Source organism: Bombus pyrosoma, linkage group LG11 (assembly GCF_014825855.1).
Source record: "Bombus pyrosoma isolate SC7728 linkage group LG11, ASM1482585v1, whole genome shotgun sequence".
In the NCBI taxonomy this organism is placed as follows: Eukaryota; Metazoa; Arthropoda; class Insecta; order Hymenoptera; family Apidae; genus Bombus; species Bombus pyrosoma.
In genome coordinates this window covers 14,872,880-14,891,026 of record NC_057780.1, presented here as the reverse complement: position 1 = coordinate 14,891,026, position 18,147 = coordinate 14,872,880, and the positions used below count along the sequence as shown (strand labels likewise).

The window sequence follows — 18,147 nt, the reverse complement described above, 5'->3', positions numbered from 1 at the left end:
CGAGGGTGTAAAAACACTTTTACGAACAAGGACGAATAATTCGCGTGGAAATCGTAAAGTACAATCACTGATCGTAGTAGGTAGGTAGGTAGGTAGATTCGAAATTGATGTAACGTAGTTTTGAATTGGATGGGAAATATCGAGTGGTAAATTCATTGATTTCGATTGATTCATCTCGGAAACAAGGAATCGAAAGACGATAAAATGAAAAAGAGCGAGAAAGAGTTTTTCATACGGATAACAGACGAGAATAGATAATTCATGTGTTCAATCATAGAACAAGTCTGGTCAGAGTGTAGATTCGAAATTGATAGAACGTAGTTCGAAATCGAATATCAAGCATCGGTAAATTAGTAGATTTCGACTAATGGACCTTGAAAATAGAGAATTGAAGGAATATAAGATAAAAACAAAAAGGTCGTAAAATTAATCAAGCACGAAACTACAAATCTTTCCACAAATTGCTGAAATGGCGCCTTAAGAAATGTTGAGCAGATAAAACAGAATTAATCGATGTTGTTGCGACATCGATCGATACCAACGCTTAATGCAATAATGTACGACCTCGCTATTTCACCACCACGGACTATTATACATAATATAAAGATAGAAGAAGAAATGGTCAGTATATTCAAGATAAATATACCAAGAGGCAGCACACGAGCATAAAATTTGCATACCGGCTTAAGAGAGAGATAAGGGTGTGAATATAGTGGGCAAATAATGATAGTTTAGAGTTACCTTGTCTCTAATGACGAAACAGTAGAACGGACGAGGGAAAAAGGGACGAGCGTGGGCGTAAGATCGGTATACAAACGACGAAACGAAGGCCGGCTAATAATAACTCTGTGCAGATTTTCCATATAAACATGGCGATGTGTGAAAACGGCGGGGGTGCGGAGAGAGAGCGTTGGGTATCGCCGTGGTGCGAACGAACAGGCAAAAGGTGAAAGTAAAATCCACGTGCCCACCTCTCTAAAGCGAAAGGGAGAGAGGAAGAGAGGGGGGGGGAAGGAGAGAGAGAGAAAGAGAGGAAAATAAAAGCTTGTCCGTTGCATGATAGATACTCGTGCAAAGTTCACTTCGTAAGGGCGAGGAAGATAATAAATAATGTGAAACATTTTCAAATAACATTTGCACTTAACCATTTAAAAGAGCGATAAACGAAGAAGAGAACAGAATAAACGAAATAAAATGGATAACTCCGTATACCCTACGCCATACAAAAATACAGCCCATAAATTCAACAAGGTACAAGCGCGTAAAAAAGCTAAAATGGAAGAAGAATTTCATGTGCGAACGTGAAAACACGAAAAGGATGCAAAGATGGGATACAGAAGAAAGGCAGAAATTTGTGTACGGTTGGCAGGAGGGTTGAGCGCAACGCCGACGCGCTTATGAAACCGTACGTGTCCCTCGAAAGAGAATGGCAGAGCGACGAAGGGAAAGGGAGGCAGATAGTTGCTAACACATACGCGTCAAGTATGTGCGACCACAAGTATATGGAACGACAGAGAGACGGAAAGGACGCGAGGGGGGCTGGAACGACGAAGAGGGCAACAGGGGCCGAGGGACAAGGGAGAACCTCCGAAGAACACGTTTGTAGGTGTCGCTGATTGAGAGAAAGCAAGACGCAAACAGGGAAACCATATGTACCTAACGTGAAATTTGTACATAGCCGCAAACGGGTGAGACCGAGAGGCCGGCAACGCTGCGAGGGGATGCACGGTGGGGATTGAAACGCGTACGTACGCTTAGGCACACGTATACGGGCCATTACAGGCAACCGTCGGTCGGTGGTCATCGCGAACTATGAACGCGCCCTACACCCTCGACGGCCATTGAAATTTTCTGAAACTGTGCCGCAAACAGCGAATCACACCGCTCGTGCTGCTACCACGCAAAAACTCGAAAGTTCGATCGGTTTATCGACCTATCTTCCTGTTAGAATTGTCCGCGGGATGTTTTCGTGTCTAGCTGGCGTCGGTTTTTAAATAAATAACTCGTGTTAGCGTTGCCTTTTCCATCTTTCTTCTACGAATTTACAGCGGTTTCTTTCTCGTTTTTTAAAGGAGATAGAATGATAAAATGTGGTTGTTGGAAAAAAGGTTGTGGTTATTTTTAACATACTTTTTCGGCGTAGTTGTTTGCTGTTATTGAAATTCCTGGCTTCCTTTGATGGAATATCGAGAACATTCCGCCCACCCCTTAAACTTCATTTCTTGAATGACGCATCTCGCGGTGCGAAATAGCTTCGTGCGTTATGATCTCGTTCGATTTCTGCAGATCTTCCATTTAGAAAACTCAATCCACAGCGACCTAGATTGTATTTAAAATAGAAATCAACCTTTCCTGGTTCTCGGTTCTGCAGTTTACAATAAGAATTCGTAAAATTTGTCTAGAACTTGTGTACCTAATACCGTGCTAAAATACGCAGAATATCCCGATATTGACATTTAAATAGTACAAGTGTATATTAAAGAATATACGTATAGTGCATAGAAAAATACGCTATTGCTATGTCTTTTCATAGGTGATATAAGTTAATAATCTGGCAACATAACATTTAGATATCGTTGGTATAAATCGGTCGAAGTATCTGAATACGTAAACGGTAGTGTATCATTTTACTGCAGTGGATATCTTTTCGAATTCGTGAGTGAAAGAAGGGATCGACCAAGATTGCGTTAAATTCAAATATCGATTTAGAATTAGGAACAGCACAAGCGTTTTTCCACTTAGCCGCATTCGATAAAAATTCGCATTTTTATCCACCAGAAAAAGAAGCAGGAAAGTTCGATCGACGGAATCCCGCGCGTTCCTCCGCTATCGATTATTCGACCGCGCGGAGGATTTTAATTTCGCGCGGGCAAAAAGACTGCCGCGAAATGAACGGAGAATTTTTATGAATTAACGAGATTTTGTTGCGCGTCCACCCAGTCTCCACCCTCTACATAGCCCGCGTCGAATGGAATGTAATTAGGTTGAAACAGGAAGCCCTCGGGCCTCCTTCGATGCATCCCCCGTTTCCGGCCATTTTTTATTCTCCGCTGCATCTGCCTTCGCTGCACACAGTCGCCATCTACGAACCTACGATCGTTTTTACGTAACAAGCCATTAAACGATTTGATTGAAAATTTTGGTAAATCATATTAATCGTAGTTAACGATAGTCGAAAGAATATTTATTCTAATTTTGTTTCTTTCTATTCTTTCTCGAGAAGGATATTTTAAAATATCTTTTAAGGTAATAAAAGTTATTGGAATAAATTCCAAATATTAAAAGAATTATTATGAGCAGGGATTCGAGGGATTTGAAGGGAGACCGCCCATCGACGAGTATTAGCAGAAAACGTCTACCACTCCCGATAGATCTTTGACCTTTTCGTTCTCAAATTCATCAAAGGTATAGCGACGTGTCATCATTCTTTAATTCGAATCAATTGCTCTAAAATATCACCTTTATTATTTAGTTTTCTTCCATATTTGATGCAAAAAGGTCCTCCAAAATCAATTCAACGCTTGCATAATCCCCCCCCCCCCCGAAGACAATAACCGAAACTCGTTGTCAAATTTATCAAAGGGCCAGTAACGTGCATCGAACGTCGGCTTCGACCAATTACTTCGGTAATAAGCCGGTTCTCGGCTCCAGACAGACACCTAATGTTCCTACACCGGTCAACGAGCTTGTGAATTGTGGAGGACGCAACGGTGAAAAGGAAACGCGGCACGGGCCCCTCATACAGATGTCTCGTGAAGTCGCACCTGGCGGCAGGTGGTGGCTACGGCAGGGGTTCCCTGCAGCCCCTTCACGTCCCCTCACACTCGATAGATTCACGCGTGTGCCCGTGATCATACGTTACCTGGCGCGTGTTCAGCCGACCTCCTCGAGGAAACCGATCAACTGCTCGCCACGGACCGTGGAATCCGTGTCGAGCATCCTGGTTTAGTCCATTCGCGTCTTCCGGCTCGTTCGACGTCGTGAATTCAAAGTTGAAGGACCGTGTATTGCAAATTGCAACGGATAAAAATTAAATTTGTAAAATTCTATTTGCAAGTGGAAATTATTCAACGGTCGATGAAAATTCTCGGAAATTAAATCACGATAAATATAAGACATTTTGCAAAGTGTTGATCAAAAGTAGGAGTTATCAGGACAATTTGTTATTGGAGAACTTGTTCGTAATGTTTGGTTCAAGTGAAATTTCTATTAGAAATTATTCGCAGGTCGAAGGACTCGTGAAAATCAAGACAAAACAACTTTATTAATCTTGGTGACACGTATCGTCGTTAAAGGCTGCCGCAGCGATCAAAATGCCCTTAGAACGTCCCTGTAGCTTCCTCTAATCGTATTCTGCTCCGATAGTGATGCTCATCTCCTCGGAAACGATTACCGTTTGATGGTACCAGCGATTGGTATCCAGGACAACTGCGCGACAAATCAATCATTAGGAAATTTCACAGTGAAGAAATCGAGCCACACTTACTTATTTCGCCAGGATGTACTACGACTTTCAACCTGTAACAAGCGTAATGACACTCTCTGGGTGGTTCCAACATCCATAATTTCTCACCCTTGACTTGAGCTTGCCACGAAGGGTGTTCCACGTCGTCCACCTAAAAAGATCGAAATATTTCATCGATAAAAGTAGGGAATGAAGATAAATATTTATTGAAAAAGTACCCACATGCATAGGGGCCCCATATCCTTGGCTACCCATAAAAATCCAATCCGTCTTCTCTGTTTCTGCAGTGACAGGCAGAAAATACGGCCTTTGATAGTGTTTCCTGAGCACACCGCCAATTTCTTCATCGCAGTTACTCCTTTAACAAGAATTATAATTATATTGTATTTCTCTATATTTGTTTATTATCAGCTAGCTTATTATATATACGTTTAATAATTTGCATCCATTTGTAAACCAAATTATCAGAATTTTTTATGAATCTAAGTTTATTAACAATGAATGTACGAAATTTTGTCTCGCTTTGTTTTAACATATAGATTCTAATTCTCTTCCCTTGTTTAACATGTAACGATATTTTTATATCATCCTGTACAAAAGAATACAAAGTCCACTTCACAATGCGGTTGTCAGACAGGAAAGGAAACGAAGAACGCGTCGCTCGACACGAATATGAGTTTCTAGGTAATTGTTTCGATGAATACGGGCCGCTGGAAACTACATAGTTCGCTTGGAAGCTCGTTAGCCGGATTGTGTGCATACGCGCGAGCTTTAGGGCGGTTATTGAAGCCCCAAAACTGCCTTCTTCACGGGCACCGTTCATCCAGACTCTCGGGACACTTAATAAAACCTTGGCCAAAAAAACATCACCAGATTTAACTGACAGTGACATTTAATATCATACTCTGTATTCTTTCTCCTAATCTAGCGCTAACAAACTACCAGTTGTTGTTTATTTTTTTCTTTTTTTTTTTTTAGTCCGTGCCTCTCGGCTTTGGACGAACTTTCTGTTTTTACAACACATTATTGCACTTATCATGTTCTTACCTCTAATCTAAAACTAATGCTTACGATCTATTTCAACTTATGCCTACAAATTATTGCAACTTAAGCCTACACACTATTGCCACTTTGGTCTTTTTTCCTCTTTGCTGTGCTACCTTCCTGTCATTCCACCCCTTCTTGTATTGCCTTTACCCTTCTTTTCTCTATTATCGCTTAACAAACTACCTTTTACTTTCAAATAAATTTCAAACAAATCTACATCTTTTCTTTTATTTTGTATACAATCTATAAAAATGCTACAAAATAATACGCTTAAACTGACAATGACATTTAATACGATCCCCTATATTCTTTCTCCTAATCTAGCGCTAACAAACTACCTTTTACTTTCAAATAAATTTCAAACAAATCTACATCTTTTCTTTTATTTTACATATAATCTATAAAAATGCTACAAAATAATACGATTAAACTGACAATGACATTTAATACGATCCCCTATATTCTTTCTCCTAATCTAGAGCTAACAAACTACCTTTTACTTTCAAATAAATTTCAAACAAATCTACATCTTTTCTTTTATTTTACATATAATCTATAAAAATGCTACAAAATAATACGATTAAACTGACAATGACATTTAATACCATCCCCTATATTCTTTCTCCTAATCTAGAGCTAACAAACTACCTTTTACTTTCAAATAAATTTCAAACAAATCTACATCTTTTCTTTTATTTTACATATAATCTATAAAAATGCTACAAACATAATACGATTGTTTTAATCCAGCATTTATTTATATTTAGCTTATATACCACAATATCGTAATACAGTATTACCTCGTTAATAGAGATGCTTCTTGCTTCGTTAGTAGACACGGAGTTATTTTGATTGTTTTCAGAAACTGCTTCGACGAAACAAACGTTCGCGTAAGATTCGCAGGAATCTTACTCGTGATCTACGTTATCTCAGCTACTAATGAATTATATTATATCTATGTCTCATGTATCACGTATGTGGATGTAAAATCGATTAAATAAAATAGAAAAATCAAATAAATGAAAATTACAATGGAAATTGTACTCACCAACCCACGTACCATGGCTTCGTCCCTTTCTCCAGCAACGATCGACTGACGCTCATGTCGAACACGTCCTGAAGACTTTTAAACTCGGTTTTATAAGGAAAAAACTGGCAGTTCGCGTCCTCTCCATCGTACAACGATTTAAAGAAAGAAAACGAGAATGTTTCCGTTGCTGTCCAGTTAATCATGGCATCCGTGATCACTACCGGTCTTCCAGAATACGCATATCTATTCCTCGAAAGAGAGCACAGAAGGATGAAAAAGATTCCAACATAGAAAATAATAAAATTGAATTTTAGATATACTTCTGTGTATTAACGGACGAATAAAGCAGAATGAGAGGGGATTAAAATTAATTCGGAAATGTAAGTGGAGCAAGAACTAGGGGAATTGGACGAGCCAGTACCGTTCCTCAAAAATGGCAGGATCCACGTTGGATATCCTGTCAACCTGTTGAACGTCCCGACACATTGAACAATCCTCGGCTGGCCGGAATATTTTCTGCGTGAACGAAGGTACTTCCGCCAGGCACTTGAAAAATATTCAACCCTTAACAAAAATCGATTTACTAACGCTAAAAACCGATTTAAGAATAGGAAGAAACGCAAGGATAAAGACCGATATTTTAGCAAAATATTTACTAAAATTCCTCGAAAATAGATCAGATATCGCAAACAACGATCAACTATATTTAAAGAAAGGGACAGAAAATTAAAAACTCTCTTACGATCATGTGACAAAAATGATATGATCAAAGTACGTGTAGAAAGAAGCAAAGATAAAAACAAATCTATTACTGAAAAAACAATTTCTCCAAGGATTGATCTGTTTTAAAGCTCGGATCGGTCGACTTTCTTATCTTTCTTTTTAACGAAAAGGATTGATTTCGTGGCTCACCTTGTCGTAACGAACGGTGTGCACGTAATTCCAGAGGAATTGACCTAGAATCCACGCGAGGATCAGCAAGATCCACAGGTGTCTCCTGCGGAACTTCGATCCTCCGGGTCTAAGGAGACATTGAGCGCGAAACAATTTCACAGACCTGCTAGGAAGTGTTGTTTCCTCGATCTTCGTCACTATCGCGCGTAACTCCTTCTTCGCCAGTTCGAACGACTTTTTCGAAGACTCGTTGGACACTTTGTTGCTATTCACGTCCGTCATGACATTCAATAAATCGATCGCTGTGTCCCGAAACTTTGAATATTCGTACAATAATCACTGAGATGTTATCGATCCTTTTCCAAGAACTTTCTGTAAATTCTAGAATTCTTAAGTTTAAACTGCGGAATCTATAAGTTAAGTTTAATGCTGTTTAAAGTTTAATGCTGGAGAAAACTTCGTCTTTTATTATTATTATTATTATTTTTTTAGATATCGAAAATCTTCAGAAAATTCTCTAAGGCTTCTGACGGTCCTGATGGTCGACGTGGAACTGTGCTAGGATCCTTTCACGGGGTTCCACGGAGGCAAAGGACACGGTTGCGCACGGGAATGATGCGATACGGGGGTGTGAAATGAACAAGAATCTGGGCTACCGATTGATTGAAACGAGATCTACCCGAACCCGTGGAAAGGGGCATCGAAACAATTTCTCGTCTATTTTCTACGCCGGCAAAAAAGAATTTCCGCAAGAAAAAATATAAAAAAAAAAACAGCCAGAATGATCAGCTATCGTATTTTAATGTCTAACGACTCGAGGAAAAGAAGTGACGAAAAAGGGGAAAAATTTTCAAGTCTATAAACATTAAATTGAAATATGAAATCAAAAGATTATATAAAGAAAATTATTCGTTTCGCAATTTTATGAGGATTTTGCAAGAAGCGAATATGATTGAAATGAAAAAAGTGAGCGATGTAAACGTGACGCATGAACGGATCTCCCTCCGCCATAAATGTGTGTCGCTGGTTTCTTATCACATGGAGCAGGTGGTAGTGATCAACGAGCCGTGAGGATTTTCTTGTTAAAATACAATCATCGAGCTAACTCTTATCGCTCGCACCCATTTCTTTAACGCGGTTCCTTTCCACCTCTAATCCATCGATACCGTATCAATTTTTAACTGGAACGGTTACTTACTCTACCACTGTCTGTTCTATTATGAAAAATATTTTAAATACGTTATGTATTTTTTTATATCTTTTTCATTTTTTCTGCTTTCAATTATTCGACTGAATTTAATCGACTTCCACGCTTAAAAGAAGTTCGGGAAATCTCGAACGACGAATGATACTAGGAACATTAAATTAAATATAGAATGGATTTTTCGAATGAGAAACACGTATAGAGGACGATTCTCGTGTAATTGTTAGAGCGAAAGGGGCTGTTTCGTGCGACGACCAGAGGGATCCACCCTCGTTTACGATTGCAAATTGACAATCTACGTGCCAATCTGAATCTTCGTTAACGATTATTCTACGTAGAATTAACGTTAGGTTCTCTTTTTATGCCTTTCTTTTTTTTTTTTTTTTATTTTTCAATGACAATGTTTTGCAAGTTGTCTGACCTCTTTGTGCACGTCAGAAAATGCTTTTACGCGAAACAAGCCATTTTTAAATCTGCTTACTCGAACAACGTAGAAGCGAAAGAGGATAGTAACGAAGCTGAATTAAATAAAATATGAAAAAGACATAAAAAATCGTATGGAAAGTATGAGAAATATTCCTTTTTAATAATCCTTCGCTTGAAGTACTTGTTGTTTAAATAAAAGACATATACCTTGTTTAATTCGGAATATTCTTCCTTCCTCTTCTATTTTCTCTTTATCTGCAATTTTAAGATGGAGCCTTTTGTACGGGATAGTAAAAAAGCTAGGTCAAATGCTTTCAGCGCAATTAAATTCTTTAATTGTTGTCAGTCGGGTTCGAAATACACTAGTCGATCTTTTATCGTTAATAATTATTGTATATACTATGGTACTCCTTCGATATAAATAATACGACGTCAATAAAATAATGACAATATGTTTGCTCTTCGTTCCCCGTCTTAACAAATTATATATATATTATATACCTACTTCATTTAGTATTTGCTTGTCGTCGATAAATTGCGTAAAACACGTACAAGTTAAATAAAAACGGCGATGACAGTGATAATGATCATGACAATGATAATCTCCACCGCGTTTCTCTCAAGGGAGACGACTGAGGAGAAACCTTCGAGAAAAAACAATCTTATCGATGTTATATGATCGTAAAATCAAGGAAAAATTAGGCTAAAATTATCCGATTAACATTAGAATTCTTTTAGTAACTTGTTACAGGTTCCTTAAGAAAGAGAAATTCATTTTGACCAGCCATTTATTAAACGAAATATATAATGCTTTGAAAGCTTAGAAATTCTTTTGCAATAAAAAAATCTAGTCGAAAGAATTAAAGAAGGGAAATTTTCTCGAAGAAAATGCAAAACTTCCAAAGATTCTCCCCAAGTCGGACTACAACGTTTTACAACTAATACTAAATGTGTGGTGAAACTCCTCTAATACATCTAAAATGCACATCCATGCTTATTTAATGCTCCTTTAATTTAAATACGTATGCAGCACTGTAGCCTATCATTTTTTTTCTATTTGTTATGCACGTGTTTGTGTCATTCTCTCTCTCTCTCTCTCTCTCTTTCTCTCGCTCTCTTTTTACTTTCTCTCTATTCGTCATTCGTTCTTTCTTTCTCACCCTATGTGTATACGTATGCGTGTATGTATACGTAACGTGTATGCTTGTATGTATATGAAATGCATGAAATTCTTTCTAGCATTTTCCTTCTTGTCTTTCGCCTTTTTCCCTTTCTCTCTCTCTCTCTCTCTTTCTTTCTCTCTCACGCTCGCTCTCTCTCTCTTTCTCTCTCGCCCTCGCATTCGCTCACTGTTCTCCTCCTCCTCGGTAACGGTGAAAATTCGAAATTTCCCTCTGAGTTGCTTCGAGGTCAACCGTTGGTTCGTCCTGCTAGTTGGCTTGTAACTTTCACGTGGATGTGTTGCGAAGTTTCCCTCGTATCCGTTTCCCGATCTCCTCGATCCGTTTCATTCTTCGTATTCCCTCTTTTCAAAATCGATTCTTCATGGAGCGGTCTAATGGAATCACTCGAGTTTTGCGCTATCAGTCTTCTTTGAGTGATCGGTGACGATGATCGCGGTGAAGGATGAATTTTGGATCTTCGGTCGGAACAACTCAGAAATCGAAATCGATCGCGTTTGATTGTTAAAATCATCCGCACAGATTATTGGTACGTACGTAATGAAATGTGAAATGCTTAAGCTTTAATCTCGCGAATTTTATGGATACTCGATATGTAAAAACATAGAATTTCAATGACGGTTCATAAATATTTTAGAATTTTTCTAGTTCGATGAAACTGGTTACCGAAACAAAAGAAATTATTCAAGTTCCCAGTAAACAGGGTGTATTTAAGTTTTGATTTTCCAATTTGACATGTATTTAAAATGTATAAATATATGTATATAATGACATTTCAAAAATCTAACGATAGTTGGTTAATATCGTTGAATATTGCGAAACTTGATTATTAAGACAAGGGAGGTTTGGATTAATGGAAAAGGACAATAATTTCTGTTATTTTCAAGACAAATAGTCGAAGAAAAATTATTCCGATTTTCAATGTTCGTTTAACAAACGGCATGTTTTAATTCAAAGGATCGAGATCGATTCGCGATTAGTTCCGCGAGAAAGCAGCAACGCAAACAGCTTCGATCGCTGTTCGTGGAAAAGACAGCTCCTTAGGCCGGTAAGAATCGTGTAAAAAACGGCGTAAAAATTCGTTAGTAAAACACGACATCGTTAAAAAAATTCCGGACGCATCGCTTCTCGGTGCTTCTTTTCTTTTTTTGCGTTTTCTTTTTGACCCTTTTCTTCTTATCCATTAGAAACCGTAGGCTGAAACCTTTCATAACAGCGTATCGATCGATTCGTCGATCTACCGTCGAATCCTTCGACTGAAAGGACTCGCGCGTTTAAGCGATTTCGATAAACAGAGTCTTGAACCTATTTTATAGAATTAATAAATTATAACAGTCACTGAATACAAAACGTTCAGAAATATTCGAATTGTTCAAAATAGATTCACGTTCGATTTGCGCGAAGCCTCTTTACAAAGTATTATGCATACAGATACAGAAAATTTATTAAAAAGTAACTGCCATAATAGCTGCCATTGTTCAAAAAAAAAAAAAAAGGAAAACGAAGAGAATTTAACGAAAATCTTTGAAAGATAAGAGAAAGAAAAATATATGTGATATATCCGAAGATACTTCGAGAAATCGAACGAGCCTCGTACAAAGACGCAAACATAGGTTTCTGTTTAAGGATAATTTCTATAAAAGTCCGCACGTACTTAGGTATATCATGCAACGAACGACGGAATCGGCCGAAAACGTAAATAAAGTTAGCCTTTTGAAATTGTTTACAAGACCCATTTTTAAGTATACGACGAAGGTAATATATTGCAGTGCCGAGAAATTGTATTCAATTAAAAAATTTAAAAACTTCTGTGTGAATTAACGTTTCACCAAGAAAAGATCTTCACTAAGTTGGGAAAATTATTGGGTAAGACGACAATAAAAATATAAATGACAGCTCGAATAAATGTCAAATTCACAAATGTACGTTTTAGAAATAAGATTCGTCTAATTGTCAAAACTTTGGTCGCGTGCGTGAGTGTGCGAAAACATACAAGAACTTCAGTGACACGAGGTTGTTTTCATTTACACTGTTAGATTACACGAAAAATACGACTTGTCACTTTAAAAGGAAATTTAATCTTCAAAGTGAAACGAGTAGGTGATAATGCGATATCATAATAATTGTTAAAAATTGCGTAACGAACATTACAAAATCATAAATGCTCAAGGGAGAAGTACTTCAAATAAGATGATTTTCTCGGCAGAGCATAGATTTCCTTCTTCAACTATGTAGATACAAATTTCTCAATTTCACTGATCAGCCTTCGATCATTCTACACATTGTAGTATAACAACAGCACGTTGTCTTTCCTCGAAAGCGTGTCGTTTTATCATTTTTTTTTCTTTTTTCTTTTTTCTGCGAGCACGTCGCCCCGCAGACTACATTTACAAAAATCGTCCGTCTCCCTCCATCAATTCTCTCTTGCTCGTTAATTCTCGTAGAAAATTAGAAACGTTGGTACACGAAAACAATGAAAAGCGGATATCAAAATTTCGGTTCGTTCGAGTCAATAGTCGCGGCTCTGTCAATCCTCCGACGATGTAACGATTAATCCAGCACGCTTCAACAAGGATCTTTCGAATCGTCGAAGAGGATCGCGATTAATTTGTTCTATCGTCCCTTCCTCGACTCGTGTTTCCATCGTCAAATTCAATTCGAACTTTTCCTTAGATAGACGAAATATCGAAACGTATTTGTCTGCATTCCTCAATATTTAATCTCGATAGTCCACGTAACTGATCGCGTGAAATTTCTCAAGAAATGCCTTCGTACAAAAAGAAGAATGAAAAAAGATCTCAAAGTCAATCGTCAACGTCTAAAACTTGCTGAAATTTCAGCAAAGATCTCGAACTACGATGTCAATTCCAAACTTTGCAAAGTCATCGAGGATACGCAAGACGTCATCCTCGATTCGAATTTGAGAAAACTTCAGAATCGAAATTCGTCGAAGACGCGAGTGAGAAAAGGACAGAAATTTGTCAGAGCCGTGTGTGTCACATTGAGCGGAATGGTCCAAGGTCCTCTAAGAGGTTCTCGCGGCAAATTCGCGCGCGTAGATGATCTGCTAGCAGTCCGAACGATAAGCTCGAAGGGTGCCTCTCGATTCGTGAAGAGGCGCGGTTTGTTACCCATTATCGGCTCGCTATCTCCATAGTAATCGCGATCGCGCGCTCGTTTCTGTTCGAAATCGTGTTATGAATGATCGTAGCAATAGCGCAACAGTGGCCAGACATAAAAGACGGTGTATCGGCATATTTGATCGTAATTAATGCGAGAATCCCATCCGATCGTAAATCGAATACCCATAGGCGGTAGAATATCGTTATGGCTCACTTGTGACTGTAGATATTCCGCGCAATGGGTGCATTGACAGCATTCGTTCGAAAGCGCTTGTATAAATAGTATATGACGTATAGTTCGTGATATTTTATCGAAATATCGAAACATTGTTACTATATTATTAATGACGTTACAGATCGTTCCTTCGTCGTAACAGAAACGATCGCACGAGCTTTCACCCGATCCCTTCTCGAGGAGGGTCGATCCTGACGCGACTGATATCTGGCAGGGTAACGGCGATACATCTTCTGCTTCCGGTGGCACGTCGACGATCGTTGAAACCAGTTTTCTATGGTCACCATCGTTAATTCGCTCGTTTGTCCTTAATTCGATCTCGTCGTTCGTTCGATTAATGAGAAAAAAGCGAACAAATTCGCCTGAATATGAAGGATGAATATGTACAAAAGTTAGGCTGTTATGAACGACTACGCGGTTGATAGATATCGAAAAAGTACGCTTAGAGGATGAACGAACGTTTGGACCGGTTATGCGAGACGACCGACGAGATCGATGATTGTTCTTCTTTCTTTTTTTTCTTTTTACTTATTTACTTATTTATTTATTTAGTCGATCGTGACGTGCATACTGCACGAAGCATTTATATACACACACACACATATAATATATATATATATGTATATATAATTCTGAATCGACGAGGGAGAATTATATTTCTTTTGTCCCCGCGTTGGTGTTATACTTTCTCTCAGTAGCTATAATCACGAACACAATCGATTTTTTTCAACTGTCATAATAACATTATTTAAGAAATAGAACAAGGATATATTTATTTGTATACATATAATATATATGTATATATATCTATATATATATAATATGTATATCGGTTATCAATAGTGTCATCTCTGTCAAACATTCGATAACATTGAACATCACATATTTCCTCTCTCTGCTCATTCGCACCCTTTCTTTCTTAAATCCCCCTTTTCGTCGATTCTTTCTCGTTCACTTGGTCTCGATCTAATATCGGTTGCATTTCTATATCCTTTCTTATCTGTTTCTCGTTTCAACCATTTACACGACAGCAATACATTAGAATATGACGAAACGTAACAGCGAAGAACCTTGATAATCGTGTGTGTAGAGGACCGACGAGTAATCCATTTCTATGTCCTTCGTCTTAGCTTTTTATTCTTTTCTTCGCGTTTCAACCGAGCAGCCATCCTCGAGAACGAGAACAGATTTTTTGCACGATGAGATGCAATCGATCTCATCTATTGGCAATGTGGTTCTCGACAAGGGTGCTCGTTCCACCACTTTTCCCCTCCTTTTCCCCATTTTCTTATTCTTCCTTTTACGCTTTTACGTTTACGAGTGGACATTTTTATATCGGCACCCAAACGAAAGTATCATGCTAGTTTACACACTCGCTCGCATTTTTTTTGTTTCTTTTCCACGCACTCTTTGTTTCGCGCGATCCAACCGATTGGAAAACTCGGAGAACAAAAAACAAAGTGCAACTCGCAAATATTCGCCATCCTCGTTACATGCCACACCCACAGCCTCAGAAGTTTACATAATACAATAACGTAGCTTAATCGATACGCCCCCCTAACGTGTGTGTGTGTGTGTGTGTGTGTGTCGGTGTCGGTGTCGGTGTCGGTGTAGCAGTTAACGTGTATGATATACCTATATGATATATTTATATTTATATATATATATATATTCATTCATCTTTATACCCTCCTATATTTATAGCGACGGCCTCGCGACCGCGTTACTCGCTGATATTATTAATAATATTAATAATATTAATATCATTAACATTGATATTATTAATATAATCGTTCGTAGCAATACCGACTACTTAACCTTAGTAGTACTTTTGTAATCCTTTCTCCAAGAGTACCGCCTTAAAATATACATATACATATAATATTTATATATATATATATTTATATATATAGTGTATATATTAATTTAGAATTGTGCAATGAAGGTTTAGAGCCATTAGTGCGACTACTGCTGCGGATGTGGTCGGACAAGTCGCTTTCCGTGTCTAGTATACATCGATAACGTGGGGTGCGGAGTGCGAATTCTTTTTTATATTTCTTTTTCAATTGTTATATATTCGTTTCTTGGTAAGACCGTCTTAAGCAGATACTCGGTGATCTAAACTTCCATGGAAGCTTATTTAAGAGGCTTCCGTGTCTCAGCCACTAACACCTCTATACCCTTCTTGTCCTCAGTCTTCCGGTTCCCTCCAATATACATCGTATCTTCCAACAACGCGTATCATTTTCAGTGCAGTAACGACCTAACCGAAAATACAAAACCAAGAATCCTATCATCCATCCTTGTCCTCAATGCCCTGACCAGTCTTCTCTATCCATCATCCAGCAAAAAATCGGCAAGATTAATTTCTACTATTTCCCTTGTTTCTCCTTTTACGTTTCAGACACAAAGTCCTCGTCCATCTTTCAATGATTCCCGCAACTGGGAGTCGTGAAATCGTCTTCTATGCGTACAGCAGCCTCGGGGGAAGGATGGCTGCCCCCTGGACGGCGGCTGGACCATGGACACCCTGTTATACCCAGGAATCACCGGCTGAGGCGGCAGTCGAATTCGGTGGAACGTTTACCGTTGCGGTGGCGGCCGAGCCATCGGGAACACCAACACCATCGGCTACCCACTGACCAGCCGTGGGTGCACCGGCCGCGACGCCCACTCCCGAGCCGACGACCGGGCCCTGACCCTGCGCCTGGCCCACCCCCAGCTCATACTGCCGCTTCTTTTTCTTCTCCAAGTTAACTTGCGCGTAGAGCGGCTCACCGGGTTTCGGTTGCTGCAACACACACACAAGCCAACGGTTAGTTTAGAGCCCTGGCTCGGAGGGTAGCCGGGGGTGGATCGGTCTGGAGTGGGCTGTCGCGTCGCTCGGGGAAACGGGCCCGATGGATCTTTTTTTTATTTCGTACCCCTTCTTGCTTCGTCCTTTTTGTTACCTCGATTTTATTTTACTTTTCATTTCGATTCCTTTGTATTTTATTTATTTTTGGAAGGTTAACCCTTTCGCTATTATGGTAAAAGGAACTACTAGCCGTTATACTGATTTTTAGGTTGCAGATGGTTGATTAACGCTACGCGCGAACAAATACTTGCTATGGAATTTCGAGAGGTTACTGTAGCCATTCTTATTGTATGCACAGATACATCCAAAGATAGCTGTAACTTAACTTTGCGGTCCAATATGAATTCAACATTTTATTCTAACTCTAACTAGACCGTATTCGATAGATAAGCTATTTCAAAAGCTATTCTTATCTTTCATTTTCTTCATTATACAAATTTTTATAATAAATAACGTACGCATATTGATATTTTTAATAGTTTCATATTTTTATTAAATTAAGTTGAACTCGATGTAGGATCGCGAAGGAGTTAACTGATTTAATAGCGAAAAGGTTAAAATATAATTAATTTTACAGCTTCTTACATCTTCAAGGGCATTTTGCGCCTCATTTTTGTACTTATAAAATGACAAGGTAAGCCTTTAATAAGTCAATCATAAATAATATTACCTATGCAACCATATCTATCAAAAATCAAGAATACTGAAAAGGAGAACGGGAACAAAACTCCAAAGCTCCTGAACAATCGTATTATGAGAAAAAATATAACAACAGCGACACGATGGTTACTGTCAGATACTCTTTTATTATGCTCGATTAATTTGGATATAAATAGATTATAAATAAGTTCGTGCAATAGTCAATGTGTCACTATAAACCATGCTTCGAGGTGCGCTTAGCTTTTCTCTCATACGATAAAAGTCGCTTAATGAGTGTGTCTGTCTACGCGAGTTCGCGTTTGTATATATATATATATATAAAAAGAAGAAAAAGAAAACCTCTTTTTTACATTAATAGTTGATCGTTAAACACGCTGCATTTCGGTGATATTAAACAAACAGTGTTGTTTATCCAAAAAAAGAATCCGCGGTAATGATTTTTGTGCTTTCATTAACGTTACCCTGCTTGTTCGAACTACAAAAATGGAATCGTGGTTTTAGTCGAAACCGAACTCTCCATGTATACACGTAGATTACTTGTTGCACTCTTTTTTTTTTTCTTTTTTTAGACATTATTCTTATTCTATATCGGAGATAGACTCTGCATCATGTGGGTCAACGAGTCAAAATTATGTCCTCTATAGAAACAGATTTTCTCATAATGGAATCTCATAGAACTAGTGAATATACTGTCGCGCTACTACGGTAATCGCACTAATCACTGTCAATTAGGCAGCGGATCAGCCTCTTCGCGTAAATATTTTGTGCGCTTCTTCTATTTAGTTTTAGTTCGATTTGCGATACTTGATAGAGCGATTATCGGTTGAATTTTGGAAAGACATTGGTTAAACTGATTTCGTTGGATTTACGCAACTTGTTGTAATGGCTGAACGCGCTCCCTAATCGTTGGATAATGTCAAGTACTTGGTCCTGCAATAACTAATCTATTATACAATCGTAGAATAATGCGAGACACACTTCAACACTAATAAACCGACGGTTTAACTTTTCTGTATGTATATTTCT

General features: G+C 38.4%; 2 protein-coding genes across 8 annotated transcripts in view; both read right to left on the bottom strand.

Moving 5' to 3' along the window:
• Window positions 1–4,000: 4,000 nt before the first annotated feature.
• LOC122572818 lies at window positions 4,001–7,935 on the bottom strand. 2 transcript variants are annotated; one of them, XM_043738309.1, is made up of 6 exons: window positions 7,455–7,935; window positions 6,964–7,088; window positions 6,561–6,791; window positions 4,688–4,823; window positions 4,487–4,616; window positions 4,001–4,428 (listed from the first exon to the last, which is right to left on the bottom strand). In XM_043738309.1, the coding sequence occupies exons 1-6, from the start codon at window positions 7,716–7,718 to the stop codon at window positions 4,343–4,345; spliced, it is 972 nt and encodes a 323-aa protein (XP_043594244.1). In that variant the 5' UTR covers window positions 7,719–7,935; the 3' UTR covers window positions 4,001–4,342. The 2 variants fall into 2 exon arrangements, with proteins under 2 accessions (XP_043594244.1, XP_043594245.1); XM_043738310.1 differs by having other exon boundaries at window positions 4,003–4,428; window positions 6,561–6,785.
• Window positions 7,936–9,378: 1,443 nt separating this feature from the next.
• Window positions 9,379–18,147, bottom strand: part of LOC122572813 (catenin delta-2) — a 52,837-nt gene continuing 44,068 nt past the window's right edge. For all 6 annotated transcript variants that reach the window (XM_043738298.1, XM_043738299.1, XM_043738300.1 and 3 more), the window contains one exon: window positions 9,379–16,395. In XM_043738298.1, coding sequence (XP_043594233.1) covers window positions 16,138–16,395 — 258 coding nt within the window. In that variant the 3' untranslated portion in view covers window positions 9,379–16,137. The remainder of the gene's footprint in view (window positions 16,396–18,147) is intronic.